Source organism: Seriola lalandi, unplaced genomic scaffold, assembly GCF_002814215.2.
Source record: "Seriola lalandi dorsalis isolate HSWRI2012SDOR001 ecotype SW California unplaced genomic scaffold, Sedor1 jcf7180002054475, whole genome shotgun sequence".
NCBI classification, from domain to species: domain Eukaryota; kingdom Metazoa; phylum Chordata; class Actinopteri; order Carangiformes; family Carangidae; genus Seriola; species Seriola lalandi.
In genome coordinates, this window is record NW_019525028.1 from 8,973 (window position 1) to 25,076 (window position 16,104).

At 42.4% G+C, this 16,104-nt stretch overlaps 2 protein-coding genes and 1 long non-coding RNA gene across 3 annotated transcripts in view; 1 reads left to right on the forward strand and 2 right to left on the reverse strand.

Annotated features, from left to right (window-relative positions):
- Positions 1–11,666, reverse strand: part of LOC111659197 (pre-mRNA 3' end processing protein WDR33-like) — a 19,480-nt gene extending 7,814 nt beyond the window's left edge. Inside the window, exons 1-6 of the mRNA XM_087175561.1 lie at positions 11,496–11,666; positions 6,392–6,610; positions 4,560–4,628; positions 4,113–4,217; positions 3,834–3,929; positions 2,544–2,695 (exon numbers count right to left, since the gene is read on the reverse strand). Coding sequence (XP_087031687.1) covers positions 2,544–2,695; positions 3,834–3,929; positions 4,113–4,217; positions 4,560–4,628; positions 6,392–6,595 — 626 coding nt within the window. The 5' untranslated portion in view covers positions 6,596–6,610; positions 11,496–11,666. The remainder of the gene's footprint in view (positions 1–2,543; positions 2,696–3,833; positions 3,930–4,112; positions 4,218–4,559; positions 4,629–6,391; positions 6,611–11,495) is intronic.
- Positions 11,667–12,049: 383 nt separating this feature from the next.
- LOC111659200 (erythroblast NAD(P)(+)--arginine ADP-ribosyltransferase-like) lies at positions 12,050–14,292 on the reverse strand. The gene is made up of 2 exons (XM_023412058.2): positions 14,173–14,292; positions 12,050–13,339 (listed from the first exon to the last, which is right to left on the reverse strand). Exons 1-2 carry the CDS (start codon positions 14,239–14,241, stop codon positions 12,572–12,574), a joined length of 837 nt encoding a protein of 278 aa, XP_023267826.2. The 5' UTR covers positions 14,242–14,292; the 3' UTR covers positions 12,050–12,571.
- A 64-nt stretch (positions 14,293–14,356) lies between these two features.
- Positions 14,357–15,900, forward strand: LOC111659201 (uncharacterized). The gene is made up of 2 exons (XR_015437611.1): positions 14,357–15,486; positions 15,590–15,900. It is a non-coding gene; the product is annotated as an uncharacterized LOC111659201 (long non-coding RNA).
- The last annotated feature ends 204 nt before the right edge of the window (positions 15,901–16,104 follow it).

A 16,104-nucleotide genomic window follows, 5' to 3' on the forward strand; every position in this document is an offset into this window, starting at 1 on the left:
CTGACAGCTGTGCTGGGTAAGTTACCTGGTAAAATTTAATTTTTTTTTTTTTTTTTTTTTTTTAAATGTGATCATTACTCACAGGGAGCTGTAGTAACTACTAACTACTAACTAACTAACTAACTAACTAACTAACTAACTAACTAACTAACTAACTAACACAAGATTATTCAGCAGCAGTTTGAGCAAAGTGTTTGATGGTTCTACGTCACATTAACTGAATCTCTGTGTTGGTTTCATTTACAGCTGAAACAATAATCAACTGACAGGAAATTAACATATTTGATAATCACTGAAATCATTTCGCACAATCCTCTGGTGCCAGTGTCTGTGTCAGATTTCCTGTTTGTGAGACAGTCATTTAAGTTTTTACAAATGTTTTAAAGTGTCAATAACTGACCAGTCAATAATAAATAATAAAGAGGTTATCAGCTGTAAAGACTTAAAAGAGCTGCAGTGATTTATTAAACTAATGCTGAGTTTACTGTTCACTGTTAACAGCTGCTTGCAGAGTTTGTGCTAAGCTAGGCTAACAGTTTCCCCCTTCTTCCAGAGTTTGTGCTAAGCTAACAATTTCCCTCTGCTTCCAGAGTTTGTGTTAAGCTAAGAATTTCCCACTGCTTCCAGTGTTACTGTTACTGCTAATCTTAGCTAAAATAAATTACCCTGCTTCCAGAGTTTGTGCTAAGCTAGCCTAATATTTCCCCCCCGCTTCCAGAGTTTGTAATAAGCTAAGCTAAGAATTTCCCTCTGCTTCCAGTGTTTGTACTAAGCTAGCTTAACAGTTTCCCCCCCGCTTCCAGAGTTTGTGCTAGACTACATTAACAGTTCCCCCTGCTTATAGTTTGTACTAAGCTAGGTTAAGTTTCCCCCTGCTTCCAGAGTTAGTGCTGATCTTAGCTAAAAAAAAATTACCCTACCTCCAGTGTTTGTGCTTAACTAACAGTTCCCCCTGCTTCCAGAGTTTGTGCTAAGCTAGCTTAACAGTTTCCCCCTGCTTCCAGAGTTAGTGCTGATCTTAGCTAAAAAAAAATTACCCTACCTCCAGTGTTTGTGCTTAACTAACAGTTCCCCCTGCTTCCAGAGTTTGTGCTAAGCTAGCTTAACAGTTTCCCCCCTGCTTCCAGAGTTTGTGCTAAGCTAGCTTAACAGTTTCCCCCCTGCTTCCAGAGTTTGTGCTAAGCTAGCTTAACAGTTCCCCCTGCTTCCAGAGTTTGTGCTAAGCTAGCTTAACAGTTTCCCCTACTTCCAGTGTTTGTGCTAAGCTAACAGTTTCCCCCTGTGGAGAAAATTGGACAGTAAGACATAACAGTTGGTTCTTTACAGAGGCCTGCACGTGCCATATTAAATAAAATCATTTAAACACATAGAACTTCCTCGTTGTTTCTGTTGCCGACTGTGTTTCACAGCTGAGTAATGAACCATGATGTCAGGTTTGGCAGCTGTGGGCTTCCATAGAAACTGACTCAGAGTACAGGTGTGTCCTGGGCAGGATGGCAGCACCACGAGACAAACACAGCCTGTAGCAGAGAGCACTAAGACTCATGGTTAGTGTAGTTTTGTAGCATCAACATGAAGAAAAAACTTCTGACATCAGACGTCTACGTGGTCTCCTGACAGACGGAGGCATTAAGAGGTGGACAGAATAATAGGAACACCTTAGAGTATGATGCAGGATGTGTGGTACTGGATGACATCACACTGTACAGATGTCTCTGTTCAGTGTAAGGGCCGTGTACCAGTGTGCTGGTCCTGAGGAGAACTAACCCTTCTGAAGTAGGAGGTCATCTAAAGCCTGATGACGTCACAGTGACGTCATCAGTCAATAAATGTCTCACATACAGTCAGTGTTACAAGCCAGAGGCGTGGAGTTTGAAAACGTGGCCTGCAAGCTCTAATGAAAGACACTGTTCTATTGTTGCATTATGGGAAATGTAGGCTTCACATGTTTTTGGACTAGAAATCAGGATATCGTTTTTTAAAATCAGTCTCCTGTGAGTCCCAGGTTAACGTTAGAGGACAGAGCAGGTGGGGGTTTACTCCCGGGGCCGTGGTGGTTAAACTGTGTTTGATGTGGAATTCAAACCTTTATTTAAACGTCTACAGAAGCCTGTTGGGTGATGTTCAGACCAGCAGTGTGACTGTGTGCAGGAACTTTATTCACTTTATTGATCCCTGCTAAAACTTTATTGGTCAAAGTCAAAGCCTGGGCCTTTATTGGATGGCTCTGCCCCCCTCTTCTCCACCCACACCACTGGGCCTACCCAAATCAATTAAAGTAAATGATTGATGACTTTATTCAACACAATCAACCGTTTGTGTACACACAGAGAATCAGCCACATCAGGTAGAATATCAACAACAGATCACGGCAGTGTTGCAACAGCACACACTTACATCTGTCATTAATCAACCACAACAACAACAACATGTGGCGAGAGGTGAGGTGGCGCCCCCCTGTGGCTGCAGGGTGGTACTGCAGTGCACACAGTGAGCAGCTGAGACTCAGGGTAACTACAGAAAATGGTAGATTGGGTATAAACCTGGCTTCTCTAATGGCCTCCTTGTGAGCCTGGAACATCTTGACGTTGTTCATGTTGGACTGCCAGTACTTCACGTAGCCGCCATGGTCCGCAGTCAGCATCCACATGTCATTGTGAGACCAGGTCATGGCTCGGACTGGACTATCGTGGGCCTGCAGGAGGGGACAGGAGAGACCAGGAGGACGGGCGTCAAAACATTTGGTTCATGAAACAAAGAGGTGAAGCAGTGAACCATCACCGTTTCCTTCAACATAGAAGCTGATCAGAGAGAGGAGCAGCTGTGACACGACACGACGTCAGGAGGTAAAACTGCTGCAGGTTTGAATACGACACATGAAGCTGCAGGAAAGTGCTCGGCCTGCACCATGTGAGGAAACTCTGCGATGTGTGGAGGCAGTGACAGAACCACAGGAGAGCAAATCAGAACCAAAACATTTGATAAAACTGATAATTATTCCGATGCTCTGGTTTATTTTCTGGTGGGTTATTTGATGTTTGACTCCTGTGATCCTGACACAGTCCCCCGTCAGCGCCCTCTGGTGGACGAGCCCTTTAAAGGGAGACACTGACTGGTCCCATGTTGACTTCACTTTATTTTAGAGTCACAAACTAAAAGAGGAGATTAGAAAAATCTGGTTTTTGTTTTGTGACATTAATGTTTAATTTTATAAAAAATAATTGAAGAGTTGTGTCGCTGTGGTGTCACTTCTCTGCAGGTGGTTGGTTACAGGAAATACTACGAACATGTGTGAACTGTTACTGCAGAGAGGCGTCATGGCAGCAGAGAGCAGACCGTGTCCTCGTTTCTACACGTTGACACTAAAACACAACAAACTGAGACAGCAGCGAGTCTGCAGGACGCCAGGCGAAGACAGAAGTGACGTGTTTTAAAACTAAATGGAGCCAGAGACAAGAGAAACCATCACAGTTCACGGAGCTCAACACAAACACTGCTGTTGAATCTGTGCGGCTCAGAACACGGCCACTCACCGACTGTCTTTAACAGTGGACTTTCTCCAAGTTTAAATACAACTCAATATCTTCTGCTCAGAAATTCCGACTCTGAACCAGCAGCTCAGGATGTCGTTCTCCTACATGCGTCACTAACATATGCCAAAACATAACCAGGAAGTGGACGGGGGGATGGTTTTTGTAGGGCGGAAACAGAATGAGGCTCAATAATCGTTTAATCTCAATTATCTTGTTTTCATAATCGTTGGGAGACAAAATCATAATCGGACATAAAACCTGAAGAATCTCCCAGCTCGAACAGAAATGATGGATGTTTACCTGTAAAATGGTCTCAAAGTTGAAGGTGAGTCCGTTCCACAGAGTGAACTCTCCGCTGGAGGCTCCGGTGACCAGACGACGACCCTCAGGAGTCCACTGGAGACAGACACACAGAACGAACCAGTTTGTCTCTGCAGCCGACATGTCCTCAGTGTTTCACATCAACATCCTCAAACTGAGATCCAGTTAGACCACGCCTCAAAACAAAGCTTCACAACACAAACAGTAATAAACACACTGACAGGGTCGGTGTGGACAGGAAGTGATGCGGCAGCTTACTCTGATCACAAACACCGGACACTTGACTTTGTTGGTGGAGGTTCGGACGAACTTGGTGGTGACAGCGTTCATGGGGTTGTTCAACATCCCGACAGGAGGAACCAGCTGCAGCAGACACAAAGCACCAGGCTGTTAGTTTGATTGTTCCCAACATTCAGACTTGACCTGGACCTGACCTGGACCAGAACCTGGACTTGGACCAGGACCAAGACCTGACCAGGACTATGACCTGGGACCGGACCGGACCTGACCTGGACCTGGACTTGGACCAGGACCAGGACTATGACCTGGGACCTGGACCAAGACCTGGACTATGACTATGACCTGGGACCTGGGACCTGGACCTGACCAGGACCAAGACCTGACCTGGACGAGGGTCTGGACCTGGACCAAGACGTCATAAAGGTAAAGGAGGACAGGTAAAGGTCTCGTGTTGTCTGGACTCACGTCATTGTAACATCCTGCGTCAGGCTGGATGGCTCTGAAGTCCCGGTGGTCTCGCTGCCACAGACGGTTCTGCACAGGAAACACAGACTGAGAGTTAGTGAAAGTGTCATCGTACAGACAGTGATTGGTCAGCGTGAAGTTAGTGACACTTTGACCCGCCCACATTCATCCTGTAGAGTCACTGTAAACATCTAAGGAACGGTTCATATATACGATAATAAACCAGACAGAGAAGAGACCAGTGAGCGGTCTAACTCTCAGAACAGATACTAGTGTCTAATTAAACTAGTGTAATTTACCTAGTGTCTGATTTAACTAATGTGATTTAACTAGTGTCCGACTTTACTGTGATTTAACTAGTATCTGATTTAACTAGTGTGATTTAACTAGTGTGTGATTTAACTACTGTGATTTAACTAGTATCTGATTTAACTAGTGTGATTTAACTAGTGTGTAATTTAACTACTGTGATTTAACTAGTATCTGATTTAACTAGTGTGATTTAACTAGTGTCCGATTTAACTACTGTGATTTAACTAGTATCTGATTTAACTAGTGTGATTTAACTAGTGTGTGATTTAACTACTGTGATTTAACTAGTATCTGATTTAACTAGTGTGATTTAACTAGTGTGTGATTTAACTAGTGTCCGATTTAACTACTGTGATTTAACTAGTATGTGATTTAACTAGTGTAATTTACCTAGTGTCTGATTTAACTAATGTGATTTAACTAGTATCTGATTTAACTAGTGTGATTTAACTAGTGTGTGATTTAACTACTGTGATTTAACTAGTATCTGATTTAACTAGTGTGATTTAACTAGTGTGTGATTTAACTACTGTGATTTAACTAGTGTCCGATTTAACTACTGTGATTTAACTAGTATGTGATTTAACTAGTGTAATTTACCTAGTGTCTGATTTAACTAATGTGATTTAACTAGTGTCCGATTTAACTAATGTGATTTAACTAGTGTCCGATTTAACTAATGTGATTTAACTAGTGTCCGACTTTACTGTGATTTAACTAGTATCTGATTTAACTAGTGTGATTTAACTAGTATCTGATTTAACTAGTGTGATTTAACTAGTGTCCGATTTAACTACTGTGATTTAACTAGTGTCCGATTTAACTAATGTGATTTAACTAGTGTCCGATTTAACTAATGTGATTTAACTAGTGTCCGACTTTACTGTGATTTAACTAGTATCTGATTTTACTGTGATTTAACTAGTATCTGATTTAACTAGTGTGATTTAACTAGTGTCCGATTTAACTACTGTGATTTAACTAGTGTAATTTACCTAGTGTCTGATTTAACTAATGTGATTTAACTAGTGTCCGATTTAACTAATGTGATTTAACTAGTGTAATTTACCTAGTGTCTGATTTAACTAATGTGATTTAACTAGTGTCCGATTTAACTAATGTGATTTAACTAGTGTCCGATTTAACTAATGTGATTTAACTAGTGTCCGACTTTACTGTGATTTAACTAGTATGTGATTTAACTACTGTAATTTACCTAGTGTCTGATTTAACTAATGTGATTTAACTAGTGTCCGATTTAACTAATGTGATTTAACTAGTGTCCGATTTAACTAATGTGATTTAACTAGTGTGTGATTTAACTAGTTTAACTGGTCACCGAATATTTTGAATGTCATGTTGAAAAACCAGCTGTAACAACAGGTGGACATATCCATCTGAATGTCTGTGGTACGGTCAGATCTTCTCACAGCGCCCCCCGGTGGACCAACGCCTCGTTTCAAGTGAACCCCCCTCGGATCAGTTCTAACTGAGGTTTAAGTGATTCCAGGTGTGGTCACCTCCAGGTATCTGATGACAGATGGGTTGTAGTCGATGGTTTTGCGGTTCACGGCCTTCCTCATGCGTTTCCCGTCGAAGGTGAGCTGCTGCATGGCCTGCTGCTGCGCGAAGTCCGGCCTCTTGTAGAACACCTGCCGCGGCGCCTGGTGCTGGAAACGCGGCATGTGGAAGAAGCGCTGCGGCGAGCCAATGTCTGTCGCCATGGTGACCGGCTAAACCTGCAAGTGGGGGAGACCAGGTGGTTAGTCAGGTTGGTGTTGACTGAAATCCAGATCCAGCATCAGATCCTGGTCAATCTTAGTGGGTTTTACTTCCTCATTTGTCACTGGCTGAAGTTATAAATAAAGTTTAGTTCAGACCTGGGATCAGAGGCAGCTGCTAATTAATGTTGACAACCAGAACATGATCCTGATCCAGGACTCTGATCTTAACGAGCTCCAGATATCGATCTAATGACTCTGCTGTGTTTAACGAGCTGCGATCAGCTGATCGTTTCTCTGGTGAACTACACAGACGCAGTTCACTGGATGAGTCATGTGTCTTCACTCACAAACGATCTTTGGCAGAGTCCAGTCAGCAGTTTGGAGAGAGCTCATTAACCTACTAACATTAATTAGTTTAATTAGACTGAGTGAACAGAACTCTGCTGGTTAGTTTTTCCTGTGTGAAGGAGCCACGGTCGTCCCACCAACAAAAACCAAGGAACACATGCTAAAGACGCAACGTTCAGCTGCAACATTCAGTCGATCAGACAAATTACCTGCAACTCTAAAAACCCTCCGGATCCATTGATGATTTTTTATACATTCATTTCTTTGTGTTACACCTTTAAACCGTCCCCAGTCCACATGCATCGTTTCCTTTTTCCACAACAAACTGCTGTAAATCTGACAAATTATAAACAGCTGGGAGCCCAGGATATGAAATATAACTCTTATATCTTTAGTCACAATCAATCGAAATATTATAGAAAAGCTCAAAGCTGTAAAAACTATTCTTTTACTATTTGTTCACACTAATGCAGCAGGAACATGTAAGAAAACTATAATACCGTTTATTTACATGTAAAGGGATTTTATTTTTGTGCCTTTTTCACTAAAATTATAAATCGTGTAAATAACGGAAAATACGAACAATTCAGACTGATCATGTGTGAAAGTCCCACATCAGCACTTTCAGCTGATGTCCTCAGCTCGTCTCTACATGATATATAATGTAACTGTAATAAAACAGTTGCCACAGATGGACTCCAGAGGGTTAATCAATAATCACTTAATTGTTTGTCATGTAAAAAAGCCAAATATTTTCTGGTTAGCGACTCGACAAACATGAACACATCTGCTGCAGCTACATTTTCACTGTTTTTGACATGTCATAGAGAAAAAAAACAATTATCACAGATTAATCAACACTTTGAAAACTAATTGTTAAACACTTCTCTGAGTGAAAGTAAAAAGTGAGAGAACAGAAGAAGAGAGGATGTGAGAAGAGAACAGAGAAGTTTAACAGGTATAATCAGAATAAATCTATCACATATAAACAGCTTCCATTCATAATCCGTCTATAACTCATCTGTAATTTCTCCTATGAAGAATAAAGGCTCTGATGTCAGTGATTCATTCGCTCCAGCTGGTTGTTTGTACTGATCGGTTCTGTGCACATAAGCTTTTCAAATGGCTCAATGTTTACTTTTTATTTGTCTATTATTTTTATGTAATTACATTTTTTCATTTTTAATGAAGTGACAATTTTTGCAATTTTTATTTGTTCCCAGTTTCATTGCAAAAAAAAAAACTAAATTGCAATTTCTTTTAGAAAAGCTGCCGTGGAATCAGGTATTTTCCAGTGTGTCCACACTGACACTACGAAGAAGATGGCCAAGGTTAATACCGTTCTGCCTCTAGAGGGCGCTGTAGTTTGAAAAAGGAGAAAGAAAGTTGCTACAAGTCACTGCTACTCCCAGAGTGATGGTTAGAAACATGGTTCCTCTGACATCATGTGAACAGCTCGCTGAAATATCTTGATTAATGAGTTATGAATCTTTTAATTAGTAGTCTCTAACATCTCAAACACTGAAGACTTGACAGATGGTCACTGATGAAACGCCTCAGACACAAACTGCTGCCACAGCGCCACCATGTGGCCGCTTACAAAACATCCTGGTGTTTGTTGATAAAATCTTGAAATTTGAAGAAAACATTCAGACATGATTCAAGATTTAACACGACGCCATGGCAACAGGACGGCTTGAGGGAGGGGAACAATGTGACTGTTTGACTAACAGCTTTTATTAATTCCCGTTATTATTATTGATCTATTACCAAAGAAGATTTGAGTGGAACAATAAAACAGGAGTGGACAATGAGGATAAGATGTGTGTATTTAATGTCATGTCATGTTGTGATGTAAAAAATTATCTGGAGAAACTACTGAGAAAGTCACTGTTGGTTAATCCAGTGAATTAAATACCTGACAGATAAATTTATGCAAAACCAATAAATCTGTTCTGATTAATTTAAATATTGAACAAAACTCATATTTCCAGTACAATCATTAAAAACCATATTTAAGACACTACACACGTATGCGCTGGTTTATTTGGTTGTGCAGCGCATCAGGACAGATCGTCGACTCCTACAAATGTCCACTCTGTTACCTCTGCTTTATCAATCTACTTGTGTGAGTGTCACAGAGATGTTCTCCCGGTAATTTCTGAACCGAGGTTTGACGGTCACAGAAATGTGGACACGGCAGTTGCAGCCGTCATCGTGGTTACCCGGTCTATAGCGAGATATTCCAACGAATATCATGAGAACAGACGTTGACTGATCAAGACGTCAACATGAACTCACACTTGTCGACGACCAGGAAACTACACGCCAGTCAACAAACCTGACCAGCTTGTGACAACATCAGACCTGCCTGGTCTGGACCATCAAACTCAGTTTTCACTGCGACTCAGACCAACTACAAACAACAACAACATGGTTACCGTAGCCCCCCGCCACCGTTTCCCCTACATACAACAACTACATACAATCCACAGCGGTGTCACAATTACACGACTTTTAATTTGACAGAGACAGGAAGGGAAGATATGTGGTCAAAGCAAAAGAGGGAGAGAGATGAAGAGGAGAAAAAAGAAAGAGGTAGAATTAACAACTATCATTAAGCTGGATAGATGTTTATGACCTATTGATGTTCACTCAGACCACACTCACTCTCTCTCACACACACACACACACACACACACACACACACACACACACACACACACACACACACAGGACTACCAGACCTGATCAATCCAATAAGAGCGTTTATTTATCTATAGTCTGACTGTGTGACAGAACGCAGCCTCAGGTAAGTGAACACCAAGACAGGTGTTTCACAGACTCACGCCGACGGTACAGGTATAACTGGAAGAGTTTCATATGAGACAGATAACTTTTGAAATCTGGGCCTTATTTTCCTGGTTCCAGTCTAAGTGATTGACTGACAGAGGAACAGTTTAACTGGCAACCAGGAAACAGTTGCTGCAGGGTAAACAAGTAAACAACAGTTTAGTTTGTTATCCTGTGACGTACACTAACACACTAACCAACCCAGACACTGGTGTTCTAGCTTGTTCTGGGAGGTAAAAACACTGTCAATGGAGTCTGCTGGTGATACATGCTGGTGGTTGAACAAAAAGAATCTCACTCTTTAAATAAAAGGTCAGCTATCCCTCAAGAAGCAAGAACCAATCAGACAACAGAGTTCAACACAACACCAAGCCTGTTAAGGTGTATTTAGTCTCAGTCACACAATCAACCTGTTTGATTCCTTAATAACACGTCCTGAAGTTACTGAGGTTAATATGAAGAAAAAACAATAACTAAACTGATTGTAAAGCTACTACAGAGTACCTACACTGTGGACTCCTCCCAGAATTCTTCACCAGGCTTTACACCAGACCTACACATTGCTATGGTAACAGCCTGCAGAGTGTTTACGTTGTTTATCTTTAGCCAAAAATCACCTGTGGTCCTTTACAGGATCAATCCACCATCCAAATGTTCCCACCAAAATAAAACAGCACAGATCTGAACCTGCTGTGACTCAGTGAGACCCCAGACTCTTCAGTTTTATACATGACATGATTTAGAAATCTGTGACTGAACTTTACACAAACTTGAACCAAAGTTTAGAGGAAAATAAAAGCTGAGACCAGGGACCATGAACCTGGATTTCACACTAATTTCTGAATATGTACAAATTCAGTTTCCCAACACACATAGACAAGACTGTAAATCCTCAGTAAACTGGCATTTATGTATTTTACCACAAATGACACCTGGTTCCTTACACCTGACTCCATCATCCAAACGTGATGACTCCCCCTCCCCCACCCCAACAGACAGCACCATAGGTGTGACCCTGCTGTAACTGTACCTGACCCCAAACCCTTCCGTGTTGTCCGTTATATCTGTGACTGAAGTTCAAACAAGTCATAACTGAAGTTAACCGGAGAATAAGGTCTGAACTCTCCTCCTGGATCCAGGCGCGATGGACCTGGATTTGAGGCGACATGTGGGGATGTAACTTCTCAGACAGCCTCGTTGGGACTCGGTAGTTACTGGTGTTGTTGTGGGGAGACGGGAGAGCGGTAAGCGGACGGTGTGCAGCACGAGGTTTCACCGCTTCTACAGCAACTAACACGGAGCTCCCGCTGCCATCCGGTGAGCCAGCACCGTCTGACAGGAGGTTCACCTCAGAGCCAACTGCCCCGGTGACATACCGCGACTTTGCGGTACCAGTTATCTCTCTGGAGCAGTGTTTTGTTTTAAAACATCAACGTCTCCAACGCATTTAGCTTCGGTGGCTAACTGTGCTAGCAGGCTAACCGTCAGCAGCTTGTACAACACTGCGCGGGTCCTGGCTGACACTCTGACCGCCGAGAGGTGCTTTTAATCTGGTGTTTTCAACGAAACAACCCACCGGAGCGTGTCGGTGGGTACCCGGGTATCCGAGGCTGTTCGCGGTGTTGTTGTGTTCGTTAGCCCCGAGTTAAATGGCGGCCCGGTCGTTACAATAACGACGCGCTGCAGCTCCAGAACTCACCAACAGTCTCCGCAGCAGAGTTAGCTATCTGGCTGTCATGAACGGGGGAGATTCTTCGTTCCGTAACGTGTTTCTCTGGAGAAACATGGAGCTATCACACTTTATTCAGCTGAACATGAGGCGGGTTTGTCCCTTCAGCTGCCTGCGGACTCCATCATGACGCTTCTTCTTCTCGGCCCTGCTGAAAAGCATGCCGGGAGGTTTTCGCAACGGGCGGGAGTTCGTGGCGTCATCACGCAAAGGGTTCTGGGAAACTGAGTTTTACATTAAAATAATTTTTTTTTTTTACAATTCGTGCATAACATAATTTTGTGTTAAATTAATTATTAGGTTTATTTATTTTATTTTTATTCATTTTCTTTTGAACGTTGAACTGAATCCTTTTTTTCTTAAATGTAATATCATCATATTATCTTTCTGTGAACCTCCCGCTGCAGTATCGTTAACTCAGAGATAGATAGATAGATAGATAGATAGATAGATAGATAGATAGATAGATAGATAGATAGATAGATGGATAGATAGATGGATAGATGGATAGATAGATAGATAGATGGATAGATAGATGGATGGATAGATGGATAGATAGATAGATAGATAGATAGATAGATAGATAGATAGATAGATAGATAGATAGATAGATAGATAGATATCTCATTCTACTCAACGAAGACAGCAAAACAAAGCCAATCCACTTTTTACTGTGTGACAAATTTATTGATTTTACAAAGAAAATGTCCACACAAAAATATCTGTTACACATAGAGATCATTTTAAAACCATCATCACTGACTCTGTATGTATAACTGTATAACTGTATAAAAGTATAAATGTAAAAAGAAGCTATTGAGACCTGCAGCAGTAAAAAGGGTTGGGAATGCCTAGATAAGCTGTAATGAGTTTGGATGTTAGCAGGTCTGGTAGCTGAGTGTTACACTGGGAAACCACAGTGTTCTCAGTTTGGTTCCAGCTGCTTCTCTTTGCCCGTGTTTCCTGTTTGCCTCTCTACTGTCACATAAACCCACAACCACCCGCACAGAAAAGCTCATAGTTTGAAATGTGACGAGGAAACGTTGTCACTTTGCTCGACCAGTGGAAGCTCTGCTGTGTGATGCGTACGCAGCTTTACAGTTCACGTTGCTGTGAACTCCTGCGCTCTGCAGAATGTGGACGATGTCACAGTCCCCCAGACCTTTGCCTGGAGGACCCATCGTGACCCTGAACATCTCGTAGGGCGGGATGAGTACCTCCTGCTCCTCAAGTCTAATGGCTGAGTAATGCTTGAGGAAAGCACCTGCACAGGTTTTAATCTGAAAGCAGGTCTTATGACCGAAGTGGGTCAGGCTTGTTTTGAAGGAGCTGGAGGCAAAGAAACCGAAGCGGACGACGTGTCCGACCTGTGCGGTGAACTGGAGCTCGGTTCTTCGGTACGTGGTGTGACACTTCATATTGTCACTGAGAATCTGCACAGCAGACGTCAGCCAGAAGTGCAGGGAGTGAAAGGGGAAGGAGGTGGTGTATTTGCTCATGTCACTCCTCACATGATCGTTGAACGTCTTGTAGAAATGCTCGTGGTTGGCGGTGTACACACAGATAGCTCTCAGGTGGTTTTTTGTCAGAGCCTCGTCCCCCTCACTCTTCTCCCTCAGTCTTTTGTTCGCACAGGGTTCAGCTTTCCTCCAGACACGAGCGAACGCTCCAGAGTTCTCTCTCTCGAAGTAAGAGTCTGTCACCTGTCGGCTCATGGACCCGTTGCAGCCGGAGTACATGTCGTCCACTGCATGTGTCGCCATGCTCATGGCGGCGGTCCGCTTCACCCGCGGAGACGCGAGGCTGACACGGATCTGAAACAGACGCAGAGTGTAAACCTGGACAGGAGGGTTTACTGAGGGACACGCACCATTACACGTCTCATTGAACAGGCCCAGACTTCTACATATCAATCAGCCAATCAATCAAACTTTATTTATACAGCACTTTTCATACAGGCTGATGAGCTAAAAATAAAAGGCCAAATCAAGTGAGAAAACTGACGATGAGAAACAATAAAATATGTTTTAAAAAGCTGTAATAACATCAGCAAAAAACAATATGAAAATTAATAATTAAAGAACAGAGAAAGTCGAATAAAATACAATTTAGAACATAATTACAGTAAAGACATAATGTGCTTACTGCCCACGCAGACATGTAATATATGACATGTATGTCCCTTTATCAAGAGCTATGTGACTTATATTATTATCACATGTACATCCTCTGGATATATGAATATATAGGTTTATAAAATATGTGAAATACCCATGGTAAAATGTGCACATGTACGTATATTAAAAATATCTATTTGATGAATTTTGACATGGTATAAGATGTTGGATCCATATTATTTAAAACGATTTATATTTAATTTATGTATGAATGTTACTGAAACAATATACATACAAAACTTCTACATGTTTATATGTTTTTCTTATTAATTTCTCATTAATTTTAAACATGTCTAACTTCACATTCTGGGAAAGTCTGAGACTTTTTATAATATCAACATATATGTAATATATTTGCGTATGGGCTAATAATAAGGCTAACACTTGTAGAATATGTCTTCAGCAGGAGAAACGGAGCAGACACAGGTGGTGACGACTGGAGTCTCCACCCGGGGTCAGAGCGGACTCACCTTCATGGAGTCCACAGGTAGAGTCCAGCACAGGAGCAAACCCAGCAGCAGCATGTCACCGTTCCTCATGGCAGAGATACACAGAGTTAAAGAAGCAGAGCTGCTCAGGATGAGAAGGTTTCAGACCTTCAGCTCAACTCTGATCAGATGGTGACTCCTCCCCCTGTGGTCAGTCCTGTCTTCACACCTCCAACATGTGCAACCTGCAGCAGCCAACGTCTGTGGGTACATTTGTGAAAGTCGAGAAAACTGTCTGTGTGATAGTGACAGAGTGTGTGGTCTCATATTTGTGTCAGTGTGTCAGTGTGTGTGTATTATCTGACTAATCAAAGAGCTGAAAACCAGAACCAATCACCAATGTGTGGGTGTGTGTGTGTGTGTGTGTGTGTAGGGTTATATGTGTGTGTGTGTGTGTGTGTGTGTGTGTTTGTGGGGACACAAACAAAGGCAAGATGGCTGACTCAAAGTGGTCACCGTGACCACATGACCTGAACAAAGGAGACTACACAAGATGGCGGTAAACACAGAAACTACTCAAAATGGCCGCTGAGACCACCTGGTGTGTGTGAGAGGGAAGGTGTGAGTTTCTTTGTTAGCCTAGCTCATGTAATCTACAGGTACCAGGTTAGAGGGAGGAGGTTCGCTTCATGCAGGTTCTAGGACTGAGACGTACTGCAGGTATGTGTGTGAACGTAGGAGTACCGGATTAACTGTACGACTGACCACAACCTAAACCAACATTACAACAACATCAATCAACAGGTACATTAACAAAGTTAAGACTTCTGCTGCTGTGCTGTGCTGGGAAAGGTTAGGCCCAGTCAGTTAACGTTACCCAGTCCTTGGAACAAACAAACAGGTCATTTCCAGTGTTGGTGTAAAGTCCAGTGAGTGGGGAGGTTTCCTGGTGGAGGAAAGTCCTGTCTGGCTGTGTTGCTTTGCTGGTATCTCCTTTGTTAGCTGTTCCACACTAACTCTGCTGTGACTCCTGTTGCTTGGAAAATCATCAGAATCATGAGATTCACTTCAGATATCACTGTTTCCTCTCATGAACATCAGATCTATATTCACACACACTGCTCTCTGATTATCTCTCAGCTGTCTCCTTGGACTGAACTCGGGTCCTGCAAACTGGGCCAGTGTTAGCCGCCTGCTGGAGGCCGTTTGCAACCAGCTCTGCATCTTCACCCGGTGGCCACGTGGTCCAGAGGGACCGTGAGGACTCGCTGGTCATTCAGTCTCAAGGATCATGTGGCATCAGAGAGGCAGTGCTGGCCGGCCCCAGGTTGATGCCTCAGACCAACAGACTCAGTGGTAAGAGTTTGTCATAAAGCTGTTGGTGTGTTGGAATCTGTTCTGTGATTTATCTTTTAATGAAAGCTGAAGATCCTAAAACAGTCTGTGTCTGTGTGTCCAGGTGGGAGAAGGACAGTCCTCTAACTTCAATGTCCTAGAGGAGCAGATTAACATGAAACGGTGTTCAGCAGGAAACAGATGGAACTGACCCACCAGAACTGCAACCTGGAGCAGAACCAGACTCTTCATAGATGTGATGCTGTGACCTCAGAGACGGATGTGTGACCTCACACACTCTTTAGTGTGAACTGAACACTGACAGTTCAGACTGTGAAGCAGGTGTCAGTGTAGTACAGCTCATGTTCATTAGTTTTATTCACAACTTCATTGTTGTCATTGAAATGGTTTTTAATAAATAAACCTGTGATTAAATTGTACTGAGTGTTTCTTCATATTGACCATCTGCCTCATGATGAATCTAACAGTCACTTTGGTGAATTAGTGTTTTCATTGTTATTAAAATTGGTAAGTTCATAAGAGAAATTAGAAAAGCACAAACTCTAGTATCTGTCTCTAGATCCTGTGTTGTCTCTGTTGAAGGACGGACACATTTAAACATTTCTATCATGTTTGTTG